This window comes from Ptychodera flava, chromosome 17 (genome assembly GCF_041260155.1).
Source record: "Ptychodera flava strain L36383 chromosome 17, AS_Pfla_20210202, whole genome shotgun sequence".
Taxonomy (NCBI): domain Eukaryota; kingdom Metazoa; phylum Hemichordata; class Enteropneusta; family Ptychoderidae; genus Ptychodera; species Ptychodera flava.
Window position 1 is genome coordinate 2,712,875 of NC_091944.1, and position 12,595 is coordinate 2,725,469.

General features: G+C 39.6%; 1 protein-coding gene across 1 annotated transcript; it reads right to left on the reverse strand.

Annotated features, from left to right (window-relative positions):
• Positions 1–1,028: 1,028 nt before the first annotated feature.
• LOC139115147 (uncharacterized) lies at positions 1,029–11,102 on the reverse strand. Its single transcript, XM_070677054.1, has 3 exons — positions 9,828–11,102; positions 2,475–2,683; positions 1,029–2,075 (listed from the first exon to the last, which is right to left on the reverse strand). Exons 1-3 carry the CDS (start codon positions 10,832–10,834, stop codon positions 1,801–1,803), a joined length of 1,491 nt encoding a protein of 496 aa, XP_070533155.1. The 5' UTR covers positions 10,835–11,102; the 3' UTR covers positions 1,029–1,800.
• Between the last annotated feature and the right edge of the window lie 1,493 nt (positions 11,103–12,595).

Here is a 12,595-nt window from a genome sequence, read left to right on the forward strand (position 1 = left end):
CCTCCCAGCAACTACCACTATACAAGATGCTACATCAGCAACCATCTAATATTCCAAGCCTACCAAAACAGATGACTCCACAACATTGTCAAGAAAACGAAATCTATTTCGTGTTGCATTGATCCTATCCCAACACATTTCCTGAGAAAACTCAACTAGTGTTCAAACACATTAAGGAGAGAAACCCTAAGAAGCTACAAATCAAATTCGAAAGTTGTCAAACCAGCTGTATCAAGGAAAATGATTGACCAAAAATGAGAAAACCAGTACAATAATTGCACACATGCAAATTTCTTATCACATGAACAAATCCAAGTTCGGTAAATTTGAGTGACTTGCACAACAAACATGAATGTTTTTTGGCAGTGGTGTTCGAGATTGGGTCAAAGTTGACGAATGACGATAGATGACGCCATAATCAACCTAACTATCCTTTTAGCTTCACTGTCAGAGACGCTGAGCTAAAATTACCTTAGATCTTGAAACCCGATACTTTCCTTTAATAATTCAGTGTGTTTGTTGGGTATGTTCCGAACTTTGAAACTGACAATTCAATTGCATATTCACAAAGTGTACCGAACGTAAACTAGTCTCTACAAAGTCACTTTTCGCTACAACAGGGATAAGATGAATGTTTGAACATCAAATGACAACGTGACAACAAAAGAGTTGGACACCGGCACAAGGTTGCACAGGGATAATGAAAATGTTCACTATTGAGAGTAGTTTGTGTCTGTTTGGTTCGAGAAACGTGTCCATTCGTTGTGAAGTCTTGACAAGGGTCGAAAAAAATTGAAAAGGGGAAAAATCCCCGTCGAGGAAAAGACAATCATATATATATATATATATATATATATATATATATATATATATATATATATATATATATATATATATATATATATATATATATATGTATATATATATATACATATATATAATATATATATATATATATATATATATATATATATATATATATATTATATATATATGGCGTGAAATCAAAGTATTTCGTCATATAGCTATCTCGTAAGATGTATTTGCACACACTTAATTAAAGTTCAGAACTTTATTTTCTATTTTCATCGCAACATAACACATTACAAGCAAGACTTAAAGATTCAATTACGTGCCGGCTATAGAGGGCATCAGGCCCGACATAACATTCGATTAAATCGTACCTAACGCATAATGGCATGTTATGTCTTCTTGGATAAATGCGCAGTGCTTCATGTATCAGGATCGGATTAAATGTCACTGACGATCTTCAAATTGCCATTTTAAGGTTGCAACGTGATCTCATTTTTATAATAAAGAAGAAATATTCTTATTCCTTGTTATGATGAGAGGTATTGTATACCTCATCCTTTTATTATTCTGCCCTCTTCAACTATCCTCTCTATTTCTTTTGTTTATTGACGGTCATTTTGAGAGATCTTCAATGCTGACACGACCGCCACAACTTATAATAAGAGAGGTTTCGCCTTCAACAATCTACCCAAGGTCAGAATATGTGTCATCCTGTTATATCTTATCTGTTAAAGTATTATTTAAATTGTTAGTTCTGTTTGACAATGTGTAGTTAATAGTTACTGTGTAGCTTTTAAATATCATGATGAAGCGAACACAAACTATGCGTGAAACATGCACTGACAGTGACGCAATGCAAACAAGGGTTGGCGCCGCATCGCACGATTCCAGAAAATCCATCGATTAACATTTTGTCACTTTCATAGCGTGAGAAATTTCTGTCAAATCTTTCTCGGCTGTCTGTGTGTCTCCTTAGATTTGTCAACTTCACAATTCTATTTTGTTTCGCACCTCGATATCTGCGACCTTAATTTGATCAGTGAAAGGTTTCTTCGCCATGTAGATGTGGTCCATGTAAGAGTAAGGAATCTCTGTTAGGTCAACAAACCCGATGTCCTGCATGGCAAATGGAAGAGCCAAGCTTTGATACTCTTTCATGAATGGTTCGGGTCCGTTTTCTGGTTCGGGGCTGTCCCAATCAACTCCCCCCGTAGCTGTCTTGATGGCCATATTACGAAGGAAGGGATTGTATCTGTATGGAACTGAAATAAAGATTGAAGAACAGGAAGAACGATTTTGAGAATTCAATATGAGGACATGTCACGTTTCTGTGGTTAATAGTTACACTTTTTAATCCGCAGAGTCTAACACCAGGAAAAATACGAGTTTATTATGATTTAAAATCATCAACGTATGTGAGAAATGAAATCCGGAGCGATGAGCCTTGCCGATGTACACTGTGCCACACGTAATATATCAAAGAAAATAGTCAACATCAGCCCACTATAATCCCCGTTTTTGGTTACTGGGCTGGTGTTGACAGATTATGGAATAAATTTTCTGACCGAACAAACCAGCTCAAAAAGTACGAAGGATAAAACTGTCCGTCGTATAGTACTTTCTACTGACATCGTGACTTTGGCTTTGAAAATGTCTCTTACCTTCAAACCCGCAAAGGGCGCCACCCGGTGTCAGAAGTCGATACGCCTCACGTAAAATTTGCCTACTATTTTCGGCGGGCATTTCGTGCAGGACGTAGCTGAAATGTACGACATCGAATGACTCAGAGGGGAAGGGTGTGTTTTCCGCATTTGCTTGATAGAATTTGGCATTTGTTGAGTTTCTGTGGGACTTCCAGTGACGACAGAATCTGAAAACAAGCATAGAGGACATGCAGTTGTATCAAACTAAGGGAGCCTTCAGTAATTACAGGGGGGGTGGGCCGGGGGAATTTCGCAAACACCTGTACCGTAAAATGTGACCCTCCCCCCAATCCTCCTGTCTAAAATGTGACCCTCCCCCTTGTCCGACATTCTAAAACTTGACCCTCCCCCCCCCCCCAACCACTGCGGTATTCTCCCCGGGAATAACTAAAACAGTATCAGCTAATTTACATAACAATTGGTTCAATTGTTATGTTAGGGACAAATTACAGAGGGGAGGGCTGGTGTTTTTGGAGGGACAGTCGCAATTTATCACGCAAGAATTTTTGAAGAGATATGGTATTTCATACATTTGAGGGAGGTCACCATATTTTGTGCAACTATAAGAAGGCAAGATGTAGCTGATTTAGTGCTTCATCCAAAAATATCAAATCATAATACATGGAGTCTATCAGGCAAATTATTGACAATTTACCCCCACAAAACATGCTATATCTGTATTTTATATATGTTTGATAATGTATTTAAATGTACTTTGCTTGAAGAGGGAAGTAAAATGAACATTTGTGTACAAGAAATTGATTTCTGAATTTCATCTAAAAAGTTGGTTCACTATCCATGTGTTTATGATGAAATTATGAAGTTTTTTCCAATACAAAAATAGGTAAATCTTTGCATTTGTGTACTCTTGATTATTGATATTAATTTTCTTGATTAGACTAGAGTGGTTACAAGTCTATGGTTGTGTAAGAAATTTGGTTTTGGAATTTCACCAAATTTCATTCAATACACTATGCATTGGGGTCTATGATGAAACTATGAATAATTTTTTTTCAGTACAAAATTAGATAAATCTGTGCATTTATGCATGCTTGATTATTTAGATTATTGTTCTTGATAAGACTACAGTGGTTACAAATCTATGGTTGTGCAAGAAATATGATTTCGGAATTTCACCAAAATGTCCATACACTATGCATTGGGGTCTATGATGAAACTATGAATAATTTCTTTCAGTACAAAATTAGATAAATCTGTGCATTTATGTATGCTTGATTATTCACATTATTGTTCTTGATAAGACTAGAGTGGTTACAAGTCCATGGTTGTGCAAGAAATTTGATTTTGGAATTTCACCAAAATGTCGATTCACTATGCATAGGGGTCTATGATGAAACTATGAATAATTTTTTTTCAGTACAAAATTAGAAACTAAACCCAAATATTTATACTGAGAAACAACGTCTCATTTCTAAATGAGACAAGAAGCTTCTTATACTTAAAGGTCTGGTGAAATGCCCATGTTGCAAAATCACAGAAATACAGTTGATGGTCTGTAAAACAGTTACGTTCATTACTTTTTTCGTTTAGCGCGCGTGATTATGAAATATGGCAAAAGAAAAATGCAAGGTGGGCGTGTCCCCCGAGCCTCTCCAGTCGACTTTTTTCGGCTTTCCGAAGTTTGCCCGACGCCGTATCTCAATAACGGGAAGTAAAGTATTTCACACCTCCGTAAGCTCCCCACGGGGGGTAACTTCTAGGGTTTCCGCTTACACGGTCAGGACAGTGTCCTCCTTCACTGTGGAAAGACCTTGTTCTTTCGGTGGCTGTGACAGCGGCAAGAACATGAACGGCTCAACTGTAAACTTTTTCAAGTTCCCGTCAAGTGTTGAGTGTTTGAACCATAATGTGCTTGTCTCGGCTGGTTCGTACGATCGGCCACGGTCCCTCGGCTGAGCCTGCCTCGCTACTCGCTACACAGAAGCATGGAGGTAGTAGGAGGTTGGGACCGCAATGCAAGTCAACTGCATGAACACCAACAATGAACGTTGTGACTGCCATTAAAATGCACTAGTCTACAACACGGAAAGTCGGGACCGCAATGCAAATCGACAGTAAAAAACGTAAATGGGACCGTGATTAAAATGCACTACAACTACAACACGGAACCACAGTCGCGAGTGGAGTGATACGTACCGGCCGCCGCGTACTATGCCAATTATTATATGCATAGTACGCGGCGGCCGGTACGTTTCACTCCACTCGAGACTGTGCACGGAACGTTGGCCGGGACCACGATGCAAATCAGCTGCATGAACAGCAACACTGAACGTTGAGACTACCATTAAAACGAACAACAACACGGAACGTAGAGATCGCGATACAAATCATGGAGGTAGAGTTCTCCATGATACAAATCGACAGCAACATTAACACGGAACGCGTCGTTGGGACGGCAATTAAAGTGAAGAACAACGGGGAATACCGGACCACGAGGACCGCGATGCAAATCGACCACAACATGGAATGTTTAAGACCGTGATTAAAATGCACAACACAGAACATCTAGACCGCAATGTAAATCAACTACCGGGTATAACACCGAACCTTGTTGCCTCGATTAAAATGCGTATGTCTGCTATGTATAGCAAAAGTTTAAATTCTCGCGAGCGAGCGTTCCTATGCCCGCTGTACACTGGGTAAAATGACGTCAAATTTATCGCAAGGGCTCGATAGCGTGTGTCTTAGTTTCAATTCTCGCGAGAGCCATTTATGCATGCTGTACACTAGACTAAATGACGTCAAATCTCTCACGAGACTTGGCTCGATTGCAAATACGTACGCGTACGACGGAAAGAACGCAAGAATACGGAAGAAGACACAGTTTTTGCGAATCGCCAAGAGAGAAGCGCAGATTAAACAAAAGACTAAAAAACCCACGTTTTTCCTTTATTTTACCATATTTTTAAAACAAAAATCAGTTTCGCCACTGTGGCGAATTAGGATCGATTTTTTTTCGCCACTTGGGATTTCGATTCGGATTGGCGAACGTGGCGAACTGGCAGCGCGAACACTGGCTCAGCCTGTTTTGTTAGCGGATACCGGGCAGAGATAAGGCGGTGTTGGACCGCTATTCGATGTAAATGAACACACCTGTGACGTCACAGACGGCCAACCTTGACTCCCGCTGAGGGCGTGACCTGAGTGTCGCAAAATGACCCCATGAAAGCCGCGCATAGAAATATAAAAAAAATCAACACTTGCGCGTACTTTTAGGATGCAATTCTGTTGCGAGTGTAATAGTATTGACCTCCTGGAAGATATTCAGTCACACGAACGGGACCATTTCACCAGACCTTTAAATTACATTTCGAGCTCTTCATATCTATGTACTTTATTTACTGTTTTAGTGTCTTGTAAGCCCTTGGGCCTGGGTGTGGCAACCAAGCTGTTTAAGACCACACATGACACTTTAATAAATAAATATAACATAACATAACATTAGATAAATCGGTGCATTTATGTATGCTTGATTATTAAGATTATTGTTCTTGATTAGACTAGAGTGATTACAAGTCTATGGTTGTGTAAGAAATTTGATTTTGGAATCTCACAAAATGTCAATTCACTATGCATGGCGGTCTATAGTATAAGTGTGTGGGTATTTTGTTGGTGATTTCCTGTTCAGGAAATATCACACGGACAATCAAAGTTTTGGCCATAATATCAGCTTCTGTCAATAGTGACCCTCCCCCCAAGATAGGTTTATAAAAAGTGACCCTCCCCCAATTCCCCCGGCCCACCCCCCCCCCTTGTAATTACTGAAGGCTCCCTAAACATAAAACATAGCAATGTACAGGTTTATTACATCATCATCTGTCATGAACTGCTTCAAATGTAATTTCCTAGCTGTCTTGTCAACATAAATACATGATAGATCCATGTCTCTCTTTCAATAAATAAGCTTATCTAGAGTGAAAACAAAATAATTCTATCATACTGTGGTTTGTACTGCCAATGAAAATTCAATGGCAAGTTAAGTATATAAATTTCTTTAAAACAAGAAAATCACGTAAATAAATTTTATTTCTATCTCATTATTACAGTATCTTCAGGCACTGTTGAGGTCAAATAAAGATATATGCGTTTCCGGTAACAAGACCTACCCTAGAAAAAGCAGCCGTCCTTAGACAGCTTCATCACATTTTCGAAAAAACAAATCGAGTAATTCTCTAAATTTAACCGTGTTTATAGGTCTCATCCAAGATAAATAGAAATAAAAATTTCCTCCGACCCACCTACACTAATTTCCGGAGGCATATTACGGGTAACAGGCATTTTTTATTTGGCCTTACGATCAACGGATAGACAAAGAACCTGAAGTCCAAACATGTTAATGAACTTAAGATTTGAAAGCCGCCGTTCTCAATCCCAGGATCGCGCATTAGTGGGTACTCCACCCTGTCAACATAGTATCGTTTTCATTGTTTTGCGTCAAACGCCGCTATATTAGTAGATTTACAAACATAAATTCACGTCGAACGTCGATGAGCACGTCGGAGAACGTACATTTTGGCATGAGGTGTTTTCACCATACTTGGTGCGTTCGAGTTACAGAGTTCACCGATTCCGGCAGTGTGTCGCTTGTTGGCGCCGGATGCGGACAGTTTCCTCGACCATCTTCCCCTCATACTCTCTATGCCTCGATCCACAAAATTACAAGTCAATATACTGGTATGTAAAAAACACGATCTGTATCGTTCGAATCTCTCAAATTCTTAGAAGTAATGTTTTATTAAATTTGGAAACATCGGTGTCGAAATAACATAAAATGAGTATTTCCTGAAGATTGAACCATGATCCCGGGTTATCCCGACGTACTCAACCAGCCCAACGTAAAACTTTTATGAGGCCAAGATGGCGGTCAGAAGTCAGAAAACAAGTCCAGATCATCGTGTATTACATTATTTGCCAATTTGTGTTGCGAGACTTCGTTTGAATTGTAACCAAAAAAGTACAAAAATCAGATGCATTTCGAAAACTCGGACAGGAAATCTCGTAATTTAAAATTTCTCAGACGTAATGAACTTTGATCGATATGCAGCGGAACTGCATGGCGTCGGTTATCGATAAGATGGCACTTGCTCACGAGGCTACGTACACTCGAAGTGACGGCGGAACGAAACAGAGGAAGTCAAATCATCCTTTTTTTAGCTCCATGGTCAAATAAACATTTCGTTTATTAGTAGACTCACAGAGGTACAAACGACACTCCATAGGAAACTATACACGGATACCGTACCGCTTCACACCTCTGTGCCGGGGTATTGAACATTTCTTGATTTGTCATTCTGAGTTTAGTATCATTAGTTTGGCAATGACAACGAGTCTATCTGACTCTGACTCTGTCGGAAGTATTGGGATATCCTTGACCGGACACACGCTTGGCGTGATGAGCGATTTTTGGCCCGAAAACAGCATCTGATGCAGGCCGATGACGTACTCGTCAAAAGAAGAAAATTGATATGCCATTTTGCGTGACTTTTGTTGTCCGATCGTTATATCCAAATTTGCCCGGCGTACCATACACATTTGCCATCGTTGGGTGTACGGTAGAAGCCACAAAACCAAACCAAACGGCCCTTTTCAGGGCCATCAAACTTTCCAGTAAGAGAGAACCCGATAATACATTTTCTTTTTCACGGCACGTCTTGTGGAGGGACCGTGTCCACGGTTACTAAGATGTAATCGACTTGAATGTAGTCTGATCACGTTTTTTATCCTCAGCAATGCGGCGGGTAGGTACAAAAGTTGGAGAACTGTGAAGAAACTATTGCGCACGTCTTTCGACACTGGAAATCTTGACACATATTTTATTTATTTTAGTCACCATTAGCAGATAAGGCGAATGCTAATCGACATTAGGTACACATCCAGCTGACTCGTGTCTGACTTTGCACAAGGTTTGATTGACAGTGGTATTCAAATCCCAATCGGCGTCCCCTGGGTCGACGTTCTCACTGGCCACGCACAATTACTCACTAAAATTGTCCCGAAAACTTATCGGTTTAGAAAATATGGAGTCGTTATGTATTGATCAGGTATTTACCCTGCTGTAGAGCATTCCCATTTCATAAATTTTCATAAAAAACACGCAAAAAACCGCAATCTGTGGAGCTCTCAGTTCAAGTTACTCGCACGGCGTCTCTTTGCATAATGAGCGTCCTCTCATGTAATCCGGTATTTATAACCAATGGGCGTCTTTAAGATTTGAAAGTAGACACGGACTTTGAACATGGGAATTATTTTGTATGACAATATCAAACATACTATCGGTCGATGACGTAACTACCCAGTATCGCTTTTTACTAGTAAAACATTGAACCCATGGATTCGTCTATTTTGATGAAGTTGTGTGTTCTTTAAATTATAATGCATAGAAGCATGTATATTGACTGAAAAAAGGCTTTGAATAATCACGAACACAAGTCTCATCAAACAAAAATCTATGCTGTCCCTCCTAATCAAATTATACGTCACGTTTTGAGCACGGTTCGCATATTGTGCCTACTTTATTTTCACACATTTATAATCATGTAACAAATGTTGGCATTGCAAATCACATTACACAAATAGATTCTATATTGTCAAACAAATGTGACAGCTGCATAACATGCCACAGACAAGGAGAAAGAAATTACTCCTTGTCTTTGATCATGTGTAATATGCGCACGCGCCATAATTTTCTCCCAGGCTCTCTATTGTACTGTGAAATGTATTTTTAAAGCCGGTTTAGCATTCCGTCTCACAACGATGAACTCGTGAAGACTCTCAAATCATTCGTTTCATCGATAGACTACTAAGTTGAAGCCAGTGCCTCAAGTTGATTAAACAACTTTAGTCCAGGAGTCACTAGTTGCCTTGTGTTTGAAAAGTTGAACAGTCGTCATTTTCGACATAATTTTAGCAGCAGAGCAACAAACTGGAATTGTACAGAGGTGTCAAATTTGTTTGTCGACCTTTTACTTGAAATACAATTAAATACACAATAGATTGTTTCAAACAGATTTCAAATAAGTGCCCTTTATTGTTTATTCACAGACTTGAACGAAGTCTTTACGTGACAGACTCCACGTTGAGACTAACTCTCGCGAGACAATATCTTTCACATCTACTTCGGTAACAAGATAATATGTTAAGCCACAACGCCCCCCCCCCCCCCCCCCCCCCCAACACCACCGCCACGGACTGTAGTCTAACATACTTTACCTGATAGAGACTAGAAAGATCGAATTAAATCTTTACCAGTTAATATATACTAATTATCTTTACCAGTTAATATATACTAACCTTATGAAAGGTGCCGACAGGTCGATACCAATGACATCAGCTTTGGGATACAGATCAGCGTACGCAAAGGCGGTATAACAATTCCCTGTACCTATATCTAAAACACGTCTTGGGGGATCGTTGTGAAGTTTGACCAGCCAATCACGGATATTTCGAATGGACGCAAAATTAAATTTTCCTTCACCGGCATAGTAGTATCTTGGGGCACGACTGTTAAGGTAGCCACCGGGAGTAAAATGAGGATGTTTCTTGGTGTAGTGATAGGGATATTCTACAGGACCTCGTGATCCAGGGGCTAACACGTCCTCGTCGTTGGGTGTGCTACTACCGTAATCCGGTGTTTGTAAAGTGTAATTTTGGATGAATTCGACGAAGGTTTTGATGCTCCAGTCTTGAAGGTGAAGTGATCTCAAGTAGAGGTATGTTTCGAAGGGGAATTCTTGGTGAAAAGCGTCTTCCCAGTCAATGACTGGTGGTTCTGGTTGAAAGGCAGGTACCCTTGCCATAATTAAAGTTTTCATAAATGCAAAGTATCCCGAAAACCATCCAAGCTCAGCTCCGTCCCAATTAATGCCAAGGAAATCGTGTATCAAAGTCGACTCCAACAGATTTTTTCGCAAGAAAATTTCCTCCAAATATTTGTTCAAAGACATGACGCTGACGTCATCATTTGTCGGCAGATGAAACTTATGTCCTTGAGAACGGAGTACGTTGTCCAATTTGATAAATTCTTCATACTGGCGATGGATGACGCTACGTTGCAGTTCCTCTGAGTCCCTGCTCTTGACGACGAAATCAATGCGGTAAACGGGTAATCCACGCATGTCCGGTGGGTCAAGTGAAGTAATGGCAGCAGATACCGGATCAGTATTGAGTATTTTTGGAGGTAAATAAGACGCTGATGACAAAGAGAATGTCAAAATGAACAAGAAGACAAAGCCCGCCATCTTGTCCAGCTGATTTTCAAGACGATCTGACGCAAAAACACCACCGATAGGTGCTTGCATTATGATAAACAGTGTTACGTAGCGCCACGATGAAAGATAAAAGGTTAAAGGCTAGGGTCGAACTAGGAGTACCGACTTATAAGGGACGGAGACATCACCGCAATGGCAATGGGTATTTCGCCGATCGCCCAGTGCAGAACTCTCCAAGCGGCGGTACAGTTATTGAACACTTGGTCGTCAACGAGTCGTGCTATGACTTTAGCCCAGGATGGCTACCCCACAGCGGGCATGCCTGCTGTCCTCCCTATGGAAATCCGGTCACGACATGCGACCTGCGACCTCAAAACTGCGACCTGCGTCCTGTGTGTTTGTCAAACTGCAACCTGCGACTTCCGGGTGCTCTGGCCTAGCTGCCACCTGTGAGTTTGAAACTGCGACCTGCAATTAAGATCACGACCTGATCCATGATTTTAGGTATTTGGTGTTTATTGAGAGTATGAAAAGCAGTCACAGCAGCAGCAGATATGTTAATACAAGTTACCTGTATCAGTGACGGAATTCATATAAATTCAGGTGGCACAGTTTTTTTGATGAGTGATATTAAATGGGGTGACAGAGCATCAAAGAGAAGCATTGTTTCCTTTCATGTTGTTTGTTTTTAATGTCCTGGGACTGTCTGGATACAGCCACTAATGGCTACAATATTACACTGTGCTCCAAAAGAGTTGTTGTGTGTCCATTAACTTTTGTCAACCTAGTGCTAAATTTAGCACACCTGTTATTCTGGCTACTTTTTTCTATTCCTATTTGTAGTCAGCTGTTCATAAAGTTTTCCTTCAATTTATCCAGTTCTGTTATTCAGCTTTTACACTGACATGTGTTTTGCCTCGCAGAGACAGAGTACTGCTGTTTTAAGAAGGAATTTTAAGCGTTCTTTTTTACGTGTTGGAAGTTGGAACATCCAAGGTGGTTTATCAAAAAAATGTGATGATGAAGATTTTCTATCAATTGTTAACCAATTTGATATAATGTGTATTCAAGAAACCTGGCTTTCGAAGTCAAACACTGTTGCTTTTGATAGTTATAGTTATTTTAGATCTGATAGAAATTTACAACATAAACGTAGTAAACGTGCTGCTGGGGGATCTGTTGTTGTATTTAAGTCATGCTTTAAGTCAGGTATCCATAAGATGAATTCAAAAATTTCTGACTTGCTCTGGGTAAAACTTGATAAGGATTTTTTCTCATTTAATAGTGATGTTTTTATGTGTTGTGTATATTTGCCTCCACAAGGGTCTGTAATGCATGTAAATAATGATTATTTTGAAGCTCTTCATTCTGAGATTCTTGAATTTTCGAGTTTGGGAGACATAATTTTAGTAGGAGACTTTAATGCTAGGACAGGTAATTTGCAAGATTATATTCAACATGATGACATAAATCACTGTCCTACACCTAATGATTATATTCCTGACTCCGTACATCATAGAATTTCAATGGATAATGGTAATTGTAGTATCAATCCCTTTGGGAGACAACTTATTGATCTTTGCATTCAAAACGGCTTACAGATTTTAAATGGTAGAACTGCAGGGGATCTTTATGGAAAACCAACTTGTTACAAGGGAAATGGATTTAGTACAGTAGATTATGGTATTGTTACAAAGAATTTAGTGGACCGGATAGATTATTTCAAAGTATATGCTTTTACACATTTCTCTGATCATTGTCCAATAGGTTTTTCTATGAATATAAATAATATTTGTGAATCAAAACGTGTTTTTCAGCCTTGGTTTGATAAGTCTTGTTTTTCACTTCGTA